The 16,117-nt window shown below is 34.0% G+C and overlaps 1 protein-coding gene across 1 annotated transcript; it reads right to left on the minus strand.

The window, feature by feature from the left end:
• Positions 1–1,441: 1,441 nt before the first annotated feature.
• LOC108204967 (disease resistance protein RUN1-like) lies at positions 1,442–6,187 on the minus strand. Its single transcript, XM_017374678.2, has 5 exons — positions 5,468–6,187; positions 3,951–5,043; positions 3,552–3,827; positions 2,051–3,430; positions 1,442–1,961 (listed from the first exon to the last, which is right to left on the minus strand). Exons 1-4 carry the CDS (start codon positions 5,989–5,991, stop codon positions 2,435–2,437), a joined length of 2,889 nt encoding a protein of 962 aa, XP_017230167.1. The 5' UTR covers positions 5,992–6,187; the 3' UTR covers positions 1,442–1,961; positions 2,051–2,434.
• Between the last annotated feature and the right edge of the window lie 9,930 nt (positions 6,188–16,117).

Raw genomic sequence — 16,117 nt, forward strand, 5'->3', positions numbered from 1 at the left:
GTTGTTTAATTTTAGTATAACTTACATCAAACATTGTCGGAGATTACCTGATTAATAACTTTCTTATCAGGATCACGTTGTGACCAATTATTCTATATTAAAACTACAATCACTTCATACGAATATAAAGATGATGTTAATTTAAAATAGAAAATAAACAAAGGCAGTGGTGGAAGTTTGATAAGAACTCTTAACATGGGATTATAAAGAAACACAGGATGTTCTATACTGACTAATGAGGATTCAAATGTAAAACCTAAAAGCAGCCATCTGGCATTTAGAAGCATACGTCATTATTTTCTGATCACTAAAAGAACTCTGGTCTTTATGTATAGGCAGGCTAAGTGACAATATGCTACTGTTACAAGATACCAGTTTATCGGGTTGTACTATTGGCATCAACAGCCATAGAGATGTCCTGCCAGCACTGGAGTGGCATAACTCCTTGGCCAAGCGATGCCACAAGATACAGATTTGGAAACACTGGTAACGATGAGGCAAGTATCATTTGTTTGTCAAGTTTAGAAAGATGACAGAGAGTAGATCTTTAGGGAGATCACCCCAGGACATGGTTTTGTAAAATGATGGAGATTAGCTCTTTCTGGAATCAGGGTGTCGCCAATCAATAAACTTATATTGAGAACCTCTAGCCTGTATATAATTCTTCACTCGCATCTTATACAATAATTTAATATGAATATTATTATGAAAAGGAATTGCATGTTAACTAAATTGTTATACAATAACAAGGAGAAAGAGAAGAAAAACACATGTGACAACACAAATATAGCTTAAATAATTTGATATTTGCTTTCAGAAAAAAACCTTAATAGGGAGTGTATTCCCACTGCTTTTGTAGCTGAACCATTCTGCAATCTTTGGTACATCAACTTTGATTACCTGTATCTTAAAAAAATTGTTTTCATATTTATAAAAGTTTCATTGCAGATCATGAGAGGGAGAGAGATTAAAAAGCAACAAACCTGAAGGTAGTTCTGTTTCAAACTTACTCATTCCAGATGGCTGCACCTACCAAAAGTCACAGACGCCAATTCTTTCAACATTGACATATCTGACTGATCTTGTAGCGTTGCTTAAGTGTTTTAGATTAGTTGGAAGTTCCGAAAATGATGATCCTATACTTTTAGGACTGATGGATCAACATAGTAAAATACAGGAATAGTCCAAATCTCTATTCTCGGGCACCTAAGGATCAGTATGAGCTCATTAAGACACCACGACAAGGTGGAGACAATAATGAGGAAGAAGAACAAGGCACAATTAATCAATTACCTCGTGGAAGACATGAAAGAAGGATAGTTACAAAATGTGAGAATGATTGTTTGTGTGTGCGGCACAGAGAATTTACAAACATGAAAGTGCTTACAGATAATCAAGCAATATTGAATATGGATTCAATTACAGCTCTCAAACGCAGGCGTACAAATAAGAGTTTTTTTATTGATTAAAAGAAAAGGGAAATATAAATATGATGAATGAAACACATTTATACGTACAAACATCTAAACACCAGTTACCAAGTTATTGAAAAAACACGGGAAGTTGGGGGTGATCGGTGATCTTTGTATCACATGAGCTCCACACTTCTTCATCTTCACTTCTTCGTAAGGAAATTCTACATCTCCGTCAGAAAACCTATATAACTGCCTTTCAAAAGAAATGTGAATGCTGTCTCCACTTCTCATCAACATTTCATCTCCATTAATGCATCTTACCAGATTATATACATCACCAACTCTATTACAATATACAGGGATCTCATAGTACATTGTTATACCATTTGTTTTATTAGTAACAACAGCTCTGATGCTAAAATTGTCACTGTTTTTGGATGTAAAAAGAATCCAGAGCGCAAGACCTAAGAAGTCATCTCCCGTGAGTGGTGGGATATTAAATTGGAGTGTACGCCCACTGTTTTTGTAGCTGGACCATTCTGCAATCTTTGTAATACAAACAAATATATGTTGTTAGATTTATTAAAGTGCAATTGTGGAGCATTAAAAGGGGGAGAAATTAAAGTGCAACAAACCTGATGGTAACTATGCTCCCACTTGCCAAAACTCAAAAATGTCAAATCTTTCAATATTGACAAATCTGGTAGATCATGTAGACTTGGGCAATGATAAACGATAAATGAATGAAGATGAGGAGGAAGTGGAGGAAGTGATTCAAGGCTGCTGTAATTTACTATATCCAACTTCTTCAACTGTTTCAAGCCGGATAAATCAGGTAGATTTATCAATGTTGCATTGTTATATAGGCTTAAGTGTGTTAGACTCGGAGGAAGTTCAGGAAATGATGACCCAAAACTTGTACATCTATTCAGTTCGAGTAACCGTAAGTTGTGAAGCTTAGAGAGACTAAATGGCTCCATTGAAGATAAACTTTCACCTTCATCACGAAGATATAACTCCTACAACAAAGAGAAACTTGAAATCATAGGCAACCATAATCTTATATCACAAGTCAGACCCAAGGAAACCAATTTTGTATCCTTCATTGTATTGGGTAAAGTAGTTATACTGATGGATGCTTTCAAAAGATATAAGTGTGTAAGTGATGTAAGCTTCCATATGCTATTCGGTATATATTTAAGATTCTCACAATTACTCAAACCCAAGTACTTTAACTTGCTCAGTTGTCCAATAGAATCAGGTAGTTTCTCAATTGCTGTATGAGATGCATCAAGTGATTCTAAACATTGCATTTTCTCCAATTGCTCAGGCAATCGCTCCAAATTTGAACACTCATCAAGATATAGTCCTGCAAGCAACTTGAGCTTCCATATGTCATCCGGTAGATTTTTAAGCTTCTGGCAGGAACTCAATATCAATTGGAGCAAATTAATGAGGCCTCCAAACGAATCTGGCAATTGTTCGATTGCAGTATCACATGCACTAAATATCTCCAAGCCTTCCATACTCCCAAATTCTTGAGGTAACTTTCTAAACTTCTTGCAACTGGATAAGTTCAACTCAACCAAGCTCTTGACTTGAGTAATAGAATCTGGGAGTTCTGTGATTGATGTGTGACTTGCATCAAGATACGTTAAACTTTTCATGTCACCCAATTGTTCTGGCAATCGTCTTACATTGCTACAATGACCCAACCGCAAATAGCCCACATTAACCCACTGCCTCATAGGCTCCGGAGATCCTTTCACATACCAATACAGATAGCCCAATATAGTCAATTGCCCAACTGGTTCAGCCAATTCTTTCAAATTGGTGCATTCCCTCAAATCTAAATTATACAAATGAATCAACTCTCTGATTGATGGGTGAAGTTTTAGCAGGCTTTCACAACCACGAAAGAATAACCTCTTAACCAATTTTGAATTTCCAAAGTCGGGAGTCGTTTCCAACTTCACAGAGTAATCCACATCTATAATCTTCAGACTCTTGAAAGGCTGTTTAGTGTTTCAAGGAAAACAAGTACCCAGTTAGTAAATTTAAAATAATATATTATATTTTGTTAGTCATTAATAACAAACTTATACAGATTATGCTTTACTTAAAAGAAATTCATACCATGGAACCACTCCACAATATCTTGAAATTGCTAAATGGCATATTAAGAACGACAAGATTTTCGGGTTGAAAACTAGGAGGTAAACAAGTCCATGTACAGTATCTCCAATAAAAGCACCTTAATTCACCAAATGAATTCTTGAAATCTTCCTTAATGCGAGGAGCACCAAGTATCTCAAGTAATCTCAATTTAGGCAGCTTGTTAAAGATTTGAGAACTGATTTGATTCTTTGATTCGGTCAAATCTAAAATGAGGCCTTCAATTATATTTGTTTCCTGTATGTAAAACAAATGAAATCATATAATATTAGTAGGATAACTACTATTAACTAAATCTTGTCATGAGATTAAATTCGAACTAATTACAAGTTTACAACACAGTATATATGTTTTTATTACCTTTTGATTTTGCAAACCTTCCCATGCATTTCCTTGCAAGAATAAGTGAGTGTTCTTGGCTAATCTCCTTCCCATCTCTTGTATAAGATCATGCATTTGAAACTGATTATCTTCATCAACTGTTAGCAGACTTCTTTCCACTAGAATTGGTATTCCAACTTCTGGATGAAAATGACAAGATTTAAATATCTCAACAGCTTCATATTCGAATTTTCCAACAAAGAAGAATGCAATATCAAGAAACATTGCCTTCTCCGTATCACTTCCTAATTCATCGTAGCTCAATTGAAGGATTTCCAGTATCCCTTCCTCTGGAATTTCTTTAACTTTCTCAAGTTTAGCTTTCCAGAATGACTCATCTTGATTTCTACCGCGTAAAGATGAACCCAACACTTTAAGAGCTAATGGAAGACCTCCAGCATAAGTTACAAAGCTTTCCGAGAGCACTTTTAAATGTACCGGTGGCCTTGGTGTTCTGAAGGCATGATAACTAAAGAGCTCCAATGAATCATCTTTTCCCAATGTCTTCACCATGTATGTATCTACTTCTGGTATATCAATTCTTATTTGATTTACCAAATTTGCATCTCTTGTCGTTACAATAATTCTACTTCCAGCCGAAAAGAAGTTGCAAAGTGGTACTAGAAATTCTGAATAGCTTAACTGATCCAAATCATCCAAAACAATGAGAGCTTTCTTATAACAAAGAATTTGTTTCAGCTGTCCAAAACCACTTTCAATATCAGTGACTTTATAATTCTTTCGTCTGAGAAGTCCAATCAGTACTTGGTTAAGCAAGGGAAGTAGAGGACTACCTGCTTGTGAATATTGTTTAACTTTATCAATAAAGCAGCTAATATCAAACATGTTGTAATATTTGTTGTAGAATGCTTTGGCAATTGTTGTTTTCCCAATTCCGCCCATCCCACAGATCCCAAGAGCACGAACATGATTTAATTCCATCTTTAGTTTCTGATAAATCTCTTCAATGGCAGAATCTATCCCAAGTAGATCGTTTTCAAGGTGCAATGCCCTTTTGGATACTTGTCGTGTCACGTTCTCTACAATTTGTTGAATAGTCTCGGATTCATTCCTATTTATAAGCAACAATTCAAAATTATAATTCTAAAAGTTTGAATAAACATATATAATGTATCCTGTTGTCATTGGCATTCAGTACCACAGGAAACTTAAGAAAAATCATGACTAGATACAATTAAACATAATGAACAAAACTGAGGAATGAAAACAATATATTGACTTAGTTACTCACATATTTTGACTCCAATAAGCAGATTGCAGAGGCTTTCAAGTTGTACAATTGCATCTAAAGTTATTAAAAGTTCTTGTGTACTGAAATCAGTTATTTATCTTATGAATTCAAATATTTTATGCAACAATTTTAAACAACTCAAATATAATCTAATTTGTCGAGGTCATTTGAGTTGTGTACTGAAAAACCAATCATGACAATTCATTATGCTAATATGTGAACATCGAAAAAATAGAAGACATACTCATTTGCATGTTTCTTAAGATGGTATCCGGATAGCTCCGCGATTTGAGCAAGAGCAGATCTCCACTTGTCAATCATATCATCAGAGTAACGGTCTTTATGATCTTTAAGAGCTTCTCCAACACAGCCTTCCTGGTGCCGCAAATGTGATGGTTCAACATAGTAAAAAACAGGGACGACCTGATAATCTCTAGTCTTGCAAGTAAGAATTTGGACGAGCTCTTTAAGGCACCAACTTGAACGAGCATAGTTCTCTGATATAACAACCACAAACATGTTTGAGTCTCTAATTGCACCGAGTAGCCCAGGTGAAATTTCTTCACCCTTTTCAAGTGCAGGATCATCTCTGAAAGTTAAAAATTCAGCTTCAAACAAAGCTTTGTAAAGATGTGAAATGAAGTTTGCACGAGTATCCTGGCCACAAAAGCTCAAGAACACATCCCAGCTGCTTGGTGGAGATGATGAAGAAAAAGGGGCAGTTATTTCAAGATCACTAATATTGGTGGCCATGGAATTAACAATCATAAGGATAGCTAGAAATTGAAGGAATGGTTGGAAACAAAGTCAGTCAATGCTAATTCTTTTAGTTCAAACATTTAATCTCAAGAATACATAGTTTTAATACTTTTGTTAGAAAGATGAGGCTGCAAGCAATAATTATAAATTATACAATCAGAATTAAGATCTACATCTGATATAGATATATTAATACAAGTTGAAACAGAAAAATGAATGAAGACAAATGAAGTAAATGACAATCTTTTGACTTTGGCCTGATTACAAATATGTCATAATAATTAATTAATTAATTAAAGTCTTGAATATTAACGTAAGACAAAAGCAACATAAATCGTGAAATTAAACAAGGCAATAAAAAGGAAATTAAAATGATAGAAAACCAAATGAAAGTGGTTAAAGTGATATGTGCTTGGGATACCATTACAGATATTGCCCTTCATATGCTTCGTTGAGCTATGGATGATCAAACTCTTAGCCCGCAACATAGAATTGTCTTGTTTACTTGACATTATCCATATTTTTGAAATGATAAACATGAAATTGGAAGGTGGATAGTTAGTCCAAGGACGAGGGATCGATTTTTGGTGAATATTACTGTTGTCTGCCGTCAACATTAATTATATTGCTGCGGTTAACAAAAAAACAAATTATGTTACTCCCTCCATGGTCCCCCTCAACTATTTATGTTAGGGATGGGGGCTCGACAAACATTTTAAAACTCTCATGAAATATAGTTTGATATATTAGTTTGAATTTGTTTCCTTCTAAATAAAAGTTTAATGTTTAATTTTTAATTTTTTATACAAAAAAGAGAACTTTTAAAAATAAGTTATGAAACTATGTTTAATATACATATTAAAATGCGTGTCAAGTCATTCAAAAATACCGTAAAAAAATGAGAGGGATAAAGGGAATGCTACTGTGTGTCGTACATCTCCATTGAAAACTCATCTAAATTACTTCGCGGAAAATGCCTGGATTAAAACTACTCTGTCTCGACTCGACTAATTGTTAGAAAGTTGACGCTGCAACCAATATTAAACTACAATAAGGTCTACATCTGATATGAATATATTAACAAAGACAAATGAAGCAGGTAGATACAACACAAATGACAGAATCTATTGAGTTTGGCATGATTAAATTAGTACAAATATGTCATGATAATTAATTAAATAAATAAACTGGTGAGGATTCCTGGAACATAAAGCAAAGCAACATAAACAATTGAAATTACACAAGGCAGTAAAAATAAAGTGCTTACAGTAACAGATATTGATATGAACTGGTAATTTAGTACTTGGGGGTTCCGGTACAGCTCTAAAGAATTCATTTGCTTCATCGATCCATTAATGATCCAACTCTTACCCTCGCAGAAACGTCGACGTCTTGAATTCCAATTTTTTAAAATGATAAACATGAAATTGGGAGTGTCATTAGGACATATCCCCGGTTCACATTTAAAGTTACAGCAGGTACTAATATTTTTCCGATAATCATTCGTTGATACTCTTTTCTTGTTCCATAATATGCTGAAAATGCGACCTCTCGCTTGCAATTTTCACTTCACTCAGCTGCTTGCGCGCTTTTAAAATGAAACAAGGAGCTGTCTCTCTCTTTAGGGATATGTGTAGTCTAAGCATTCCCGTTGGCATGTTTACCTTCAGTGTTCCCATCAACTGTTGTTGCCATTGCAATCGACTCGACAAGGCCTTTTCTTTTCTTGAGGTCATCTTCAAGCGTAGTTTTGCGTCTCGAGGTGGTGATCCAAAAATCAAAATTTAGGGCAGATTTAACTCATCTAAATTTGGATCACCACATTTCACTCAAATTATTTCGTTAATTTTATATCATTTGCTTATTAGACTTAAAATTATTTTGTAATTATTAAAATTTAATTAATAATAATTTATAATTAATAAATAAAATTAATGTTTTGATAAAAATTTATAATAATAGTAAAGCAGATTTCACTGAAATTAAAAAAAATGTGTACATGTAAGCATAAAATAAAATGTACATAAAATGCATAAACTAAAATTACAATATTGGAAAATGATTAGAAGACAGTACGATAAATATAACGTTTTGCAATTGTTTCCGGACCATCACGCTTTTGGAGTAAAAATGTACTCCAAGATATAATTTATTTATTTAATTGAATATAATATAAGTAGTTAATAATGATTAAATATTAAATTTAAGATCATATAGTATAATATAAAATTTATGTAATATAATATATAAAATATAATTTCGATCATGCTGTTGAAGTTGGTCATAAATTTGGATCAGAATTTAGATCAGTTAGTGATCCAAATTTGAAATTTTGAATCACAACTGTCGGAGATGGTCTAATATCGTTATCTAACTCTACTTAATGGGTCCTTATCAAACTGCAATGGTATGGTCTAATGTCGTTATCTAACTTTAGTTAGGAGGTTCTTATCAAACTGCATTGGTGAATTCAACGGTGACCTAAATCATACAAATTTAGGTCGAGTCCGCCCCTATTCATCGGGCTAAATCTTAATAATAATGAAATATTAATTTTATAATTTTTTTTGATAAAAGGAATTAAATCATTAATTAAAAACCATACCGAATCTACAAATATAATCGAAATTGGACAGACGCCGAAGGATATCGCTGTTAAATCCTTCCTTATTCGAGAGTCAACTAAGCGATTCGAAGATGATTTGAATATATGTACTTGTTTCCATCTGATTGGTTTTCACCTTACTGTTTAAAACAATCGACCATAGATGCGATCCCATAATAACCTTCAAACCTGAATCAAACCCATGAAAATCAAGCCGATCTATAACCCCGATCATGGAAAACACCAAAACACACCAAAACAAAACAAACCAACCCTCACAAGAAGGAGAAACTAACAAAACCCAAATAAATTGGGAATTTATTGAATGGAAAATATGATTTCAAACATGAAAATAAGACAAAGGAATTAGGGCTTTCCACCGGTGAAAACCGATGGAAGCCCCTCAAAAATTTATAATGGAGGTTAGGGTTTTTGAGAGAGAGAGAGAGATGGGGGAGCTTGAAGGTACATTTAGTTAGTTAATTAATTATATGTTAGTATAACTATTAAATAGTTATAAATTTTATTTAAATTTTTACTTACTTATATAGTTATATATTTATATATATTTAATTATGAAATATCATAAAATTAAACACTTCTAATATTTATTGAATTTAAATTAACAATACATTAAAAATGAAATAAAGATTTCTTTTTCGATCAAAAATACTATGTAAATTTTCGGTTTTTTACTCTTCTTATATTCCATAGGTACAGTGTTTGAATCAATAGAGAACCTTTTCTTCTGTATGAATCGATATTATTCCATTCCAATTCCTTTCCGGTACCTCTCAAGGAAAATCTCGAATTGGATTCCAAATTGATGGGTTAGTGTGAGCTTATCCAAGCGGTCATGCACTAGGAATCCATTTTCTGAAAGACCCTGGCTTTCGTGCTTTGGTGGGTCTCCGAGATCCTTTCGATGACCTATGTTGTGTTGAAGGGATATCTATAGAATCCGATCGATTGTGTAAAGCCCGCGGTAGCAACGGAACAGGGAACGTATACAGAAAGCATAGTTCTTTTCTATTATATTAGTATTTTATAATATTATATTATATAAGATTAGATTAGTTAGTGATCCCGGCTTAGTGAGTCTTTTCTTCCGTGATGAACTGTTGGCGCATGTCTTACATTTTGTATATGTGGACCAAGGAGAAAGGGGACTCGGCGGGAAGAGGATTGTACCGTGAGAGAAGCAAGGAGGTCAACCTCTTTCAAATATACAACATGGATTCTGGCAATGCAATGCAGTTGGACTCTCATGTCAATCTGAATGAATCATTCTTTCCACGGAGGTAAATCTTTGCCTGCTAGGCAGGAGGATAGCAAGTTACAAATTCTGTCTCGGTAGGACATGTCTTTCTATTAGTATGAAATTCATAAATAAAGTAGTTAATGGTGGGGTTACCGTTCTCCTTTTTGTGACGAATCTTGTATATGTTCCTAAGAAAATTTCTTTTTATTTTTCTTCGTTTAATTAAATGTAATGTTTTCCTAATTTAATGAATTTATTATATCATGTTGATATGAAATATTATATTATTGTTAAAAGATTAAAATAATAATATAAAAATAGCTAGAAGAATAAAATATTGATATATTAATTTAGACCAAATTTAGGCCAAGCTATTGGAATGGAATGATGGATCGGTCTAAATTGGATTTTGGCACTGACTACCCGTATATTCATCATTAATGTCCTAAATATCAGGATCCAAAATAATGGCCCTCAAATACCATTTAGTAATTTTACATCGTGTAGAGTTTTGGTTATTTAACAAAACACAACATCGTCTAGCGTTGTGTTAGGTTATCCTAACAGAATGCTACATCGTGTAGCGTCTAATTAGGTTAACCCTAATTAGAACGCTACATGGTGTCGCGTCTAATTAGGTTAACCCTGATAGAGGCTACACGCTGTAGCGTTTTGCTGGGGTTAAGACAGCAAAACGCTACACGATCTAGCGTTTTCATCCCAAAATTGAAAACACTAGATTATCAGCGTCTCTAACTGGTATTTGGGGTCATTTTTTCCTAATCTGTTATTTTGGGCATTGCTTTAAAAATATTTGAGATTTGGGGCATTTTTCGTGTGACGGACCCACCATAAATAACCGACTAAAGCATGCATACCGATATATATAATTAAACTACAGAATTATAAAGATTAAACTACACGTTTAAATCCACAATCCCGGAATCACCAGGATTGAGTATGAACAACAACTAAAGTTATTACAAACGCAAATTAAAAGTCTAAGTCATTACTACAAATTTTAAATCCTCAAAAGTTCAAAAGGTAATAACTAAGGAACTACGAGTTCCCAACCTGCTCCATCATACGGCGGTATGCAATCCATTTCCTGAGGTGGACTTACGGGCGGTCTGCTTGAATCGGGCCATTCTCGGGTTTCACTGAAGGGTTATAATAAACAACAAAATATATATGAGCAAAAAGCTCAGCAAGTGAAAGCAGTATATGTAACAGTTCACAATATGCAGTATAACAAGTGCAAAAACAACAATAGATATCACAAGGTATAATTACAAGTAAAGTTGCAAGATGAGATATCAATTTTATTGGAATTGGAAACACACAGCACTACGAGCATTGAGGGGTGATCAGCCCACACCAAGCTCCGAACCACATAAAGTGATTCAACCAGGGAGGATCCTCGGCACACATTGGCCATAAATAGACATCAGTGTGACGCCCCCAGATCCACATCCCGCAGATCTGGTCCGCCACTAAACATCTGGCTCAAAACAACACTTGCATTACCTATTAATATTACACAATCCAACTCTTTCCCCACAAGTCCAGGGTCGATCGTCTTGCAACATTACTACTGAGTCTAACTTTATTACATAAAGGGAAGTCTGATTTCAAACCATTATAATAACTATAGCTCGTACTACCAAGCGGCGTAGTCTAGCAGTCTCAGCTTGGATGATGCCCTTTTCCCTGCTTTTGCCAAAAACCCATTTCCGGGCGGTTTCTCTTGAGTTGTGCCATACTCACTATTTACTGCTCAAAAAGGAATAAAATAGATGCAAGAATGAGCAATCAAATTGCTCAGCAAGTCCACACAGAACAAAACAACAATCAACAGAATATGCACGTAAGGCATAGAAAACAATTCAAGTCAAAGCAACATAAAGCAGCTACTGTCAAATGACAACACAAGTTCAAGTAAAGAAAACGCTGGTCTTCCACCTTTCAGTATCACTACATGGCTCGATCAGCACCATTTCGTGAATACCGTTCTCCTGTGTGATCTTTGCAGTCTGATCGTAACCGCACAAGACACACCTACCACTCTCATTTGCTAGCATAAGGGTTAACATTTGTAACCCTAAACTATCTGCCTTACCAGATAGTAAATTCTCAACTCTACCACGAATTTAATAAATTCGTGTTGACCAGCTTGAACAGATTCCTCCGAATACAAGGAAATTCTCCCAAACAAACACTTCTCAATCATCTCTACCAAAGAAGTGCGAACAATGCACCCTTTCAACAAAGATTACCCGAAGGTAGAAGTGAATGATAATCAAAATGACTAGATTCCAAAGAATGAGATGATCTCCAAAAAGGGAGTAAGTTAATTGTGGTGAGATCATCGCTGCATGTATTCACTTCAAGTTTCGAAGATTCAAAATATTATCGTTATTGGGATCGGCTCATTCCCGTACAATGAGAATGCTCGAATTATAGAAAGTAATATATGAACAATATCTTTAGAGCCTTCAAAATGAAACGGAAATATTTTCTCGATTTACATTGGTACGAAATGTAATATCTCACGATCAACACTTTTCACATAATTATCGAATAGGCACGAAAACTTCACGTTAAGAGAGGGATAGTAAACTTGCCTGATGTCCTTAGCTTATAAAAATACTTCTGAATCAAATCGATTAATCAAGCTTTGCCTTTTCCGAATAAAAACATTCTACGCCACAAAAATAATTGATTTAGTAATATTCATCACAAAATAATGATCTCGAAAGATCACTAAAAATTATTTAATTTATTCTAGTATATATTTAATCTCGAATAGATATATGATTATCTTATTCTCTTTCTTTAAATATTTCACTCCATTTTTTTGTGGTTTGTTCAATTTAAGAATATAAGGTTTATCCCCCATGAATAGCGATTTCAGTATTTCCACTTTATAATATCTAATTTCCCCAAGTTCTAACTTTTCTATAATTAAAATTCTAACATAATAAGTTATCACCAAGCCCGTGTTTTATAATTCCCTCATTTCCTTTCCACCAACCCAAACAACCTATTTGATTTTATAAATTCTTACATATCAATAACAAATATTTATTTATCCACTTAATACGTGATCTCACTCTCTTTATGTAGGTCAGGCTATCCAAATCCAATTAGCATTGAATATTCAACAATTATTTAATAAACTATATCCAAGATTATTCTTTCATTTTCAAGTTATTCACAACTTTTATTATACTTTAAATCCAACTAAATTCTCTCTCAAAATTAATTAATATTATAATATTTCCACACTAATCATTAAATTATAATCTTACACCATCCACTTATTAAAATCTACAATATTAGTCCAAATTCAACATTAAATATTCCCAAATTACCTTATTTCCATTTTATTACTATTACTTCTCCCATTTATGAATTTAATAATCTATCTTTATCTCCCCCAACTCACCTCTCTCCCTCACCACATCTCTCTCTCTCTCTCTCTCTCTCTCTCTCTCTCTCTCTCTCTCTGCCGCAACACCACCACCAACATACACCCGCCCCCGGCTCAGGCATACACACACATACCCAGAACACACACACACAGAAAGGATACCACCGTACGCACATAACTCGCCTCTCTCTCCCCGTGTCTCCTTTCCTCACCATCTCTCTGCCTTGCTCACCCCCTTCTCCCCCTGCTTACTCCGCCGCGAGACTCCGTCGGCCGTGCCGACGCGAGAGCTCCGCCCCTCTCCTGCCCACCTTCAACCCCCGAACCTTCAACTTCCAATACCCAACACAATTAATCAACAATTTCAAGCTTGAAACCAAACCCCACTTTATGTATATACTCCCATAAACCATAATAAAGAAAGTAAATTAATTAAAATTACAAAATAAATATGCAAGATTCATGCTAAAAGGAACATAATAGGATAAGTATCACAGATGAAACATAAATTATACATACTGCTGGGTACCCATTTCTTGAATAAAGAATATACATAAAAATTTCCTAAAAAAAAAGGTTATTACCTTAATTAAAGGGATATATATTTTCTTTTTCTTTTTCTTTCTTCTCGGTGAATTCTTCCAAAAATCCTCCTGGCTCACTTCCTCTACTTCCCCATTTTTTTGTTTTGCAGACCAAACACCAAACTCAATTTTCTTCGGTTTTTATACTACTTCTTTAATCGCAATTAACATTTAAAAATCTCTTTAATCAACCCTTAATTAGGTGATTACTTGGGCCCTAATTTAAGGAACTTGGTCGCCAAGTTATTATAAATATATTTTATTTATTTATTATTTATTTATTTCTTTTCTTGCGCACCAAGTTACGCTTCGCAAAAAAAAAAAAAAAAATTAGATTGTTTCGTTTATTCTTGTATAATCTGCTCCCGGCTCATTTAACGTTAATTATTCTAACAGTTTTCGGAACTATAAAAATAATAATTAATTAAATAATTATTCTAATATATATATATATTAAATATTTCGAAATTTATAAATATAACAAAATATTTACTCTAGCTAACCCGTAATATTTATAAATTTCTTGATCGTACTCTAAAACTTTACGTCTACCAACAATTATTCTGGTTCTACTAATACACAACTAAATCTAATTTACTGGCCAATACCGAATAAAAATCTAAATCTGTACTATCCTTAAATATTGAAATATTTGCGGTATGTTACATTCTTCCCTCCTTTAAAGGATTCCGACCTCGGAATCAGATTTTGCTGATGAACAATTCTGGATACTTCTCTTTCATCGCTTCTTCCAGCTTCCATGTGGCTTCTTCTACAGCTTGATTTCGTCAAATTACTTTAACTAATTTTACTTTCTTGTTCCTCAACTCTTGAAATTTTGAATCTACAATTTCTACGGGCTTCTCTTCATACGTTAAATCAGACTGAATGTTTACTGGTTCACAATTTAAAATATGATAGTTGTCTGTCTTGTAGGCTTTTAACAAAGACACATGAAAACATTGTGGACATGTTGTAAATTTGGAGGTAGGGCCCGTTGATAAGAAACACTTCTCATTTTCCTTAAAATTTCAAATAGACCTATATATATGGAATTCAACTTACTTCTTTTCTCGAATCTAATTATATCCTTCTAGGGTGATACTTTCAGAAGCACTTTTTCTCCCACATCAAAAACTTTCTCTTTTTATTCTAAAGCTGCATATTTCTTTTGCCTATCTTGGGCTGCAATTAACCTCTTTCAATTGATTGTTTAGTGTGTTGAGCCAATTCAGGCCATAGAATTTTTTTTTTATTTTTTTTATTATTATTATTATTTTTTTTCCCTCTCCAACTTCATCTCAACAAAGAGGTGATCTACATTTCCTACCATACAGTGCCTCAATAGGTGCCATCACAATGCTAGAATGATAGCTGTTATTATAAGCGAACTCTACTAGCAGTTGATGATCATCCCAACTTCCTTTAAAATCCAAAGAACATGCTCTTAGTATATCTTCTATAGTCTAAATTGTTCTTTTACTTTGTCCATTAGTCTGAGGGTGATATGCAGTGCTCAGGTTAAACTTAGTACCGAAACATCCCTGAAATGCTTGCCAACATCTCGATGTAAATCTCGCATCTCTATTTGAAACAATTGATACTAGCATTCCATGCTTGAATACAACCTCATTCATATATATATTAACTAATCTCTCAAGGATTTATTTCTCACTAATTGGAGGAAAATGCGCATATCTTGTCAACCTACCCAAATAGCATCATGATTAGCTCGGGTTTTGGGTAAACCCATTATGAAATTCATGGTGGTACGTTCCCATTTCCATTCTGGGATTTTTAATGGGTGCAATACTCCACTAGGTCTTTGATGCTCTGCTTTTACTTTCTGATAAGTCAAACATTTGCTTACCTAACTGTGATCTCTCTTATCCTGTTGGCTACCAATAATTCTTCTTCAAATCTTGATACATATTTGGTGCTTCCTCGGCGTATCAAATATCTCGATTCGTGAGCTTTACTTAAGATATCTCTTTTAAGATATAACATGTTAAGTATCCAAATTCTATTAGCAAATCTCCTAATTCCTTTCTCATCTTTTACACTTAAATCCTCATCACCTGTCAATTCCAATCGTCTTTCTTTAATCATCAATTCTTGACTCTTTTTGATTCTTTCTAATAATTCTCGTTGCACTAATATCTCATAAATCCTTCCTTCCTTATGCTCTAAATCCTTAATTTTCAATTCTAAATTTTCCATTTCCTTAATCAATTCCTTTTGGTAGAAACATC

This window comes from Daucus carota, chromosome 1 (assembly GCF_001625215.2).
Source record: "Daucus carota subsp. sativus chromosome 1, DH1 v3.0, whole genome shotgun sequence".
Classification (NCBI taxonomy): Eukaryota; Viridiplantae; Streptophyta; class Magnoliopsida; order Apiales; family Apiaceae; genus Daucus; species Daucus carota.

What these genes read in the sequence shown, in the direction of transcription:
- LOC108204967 (XM_017374678.2), bottom strand. Translation starts at nt 5,991, where the DNA reads ATGATTGTTAATTCCATGGCCACCAATATTAGTGATCTTGAAATAACT. An exon ending in CTTAAGAAACATGCAAATGA is followed by an intron (nt 5,044 to 5,467) that starts GTATGTCTTCTA and finishes GCTTATAAATAG; the next exon opens with GAATGAATCCGAGACTATTC. An exon ending in TATTGTGGAGTGGTTCCATG is followed by an intron (nt 3,431 to 3,551) that starts GTATGAATTTCT and finishes AACACTAAACAG; the next exon opens with CCTTTCAAGAGTCTGAAGAT.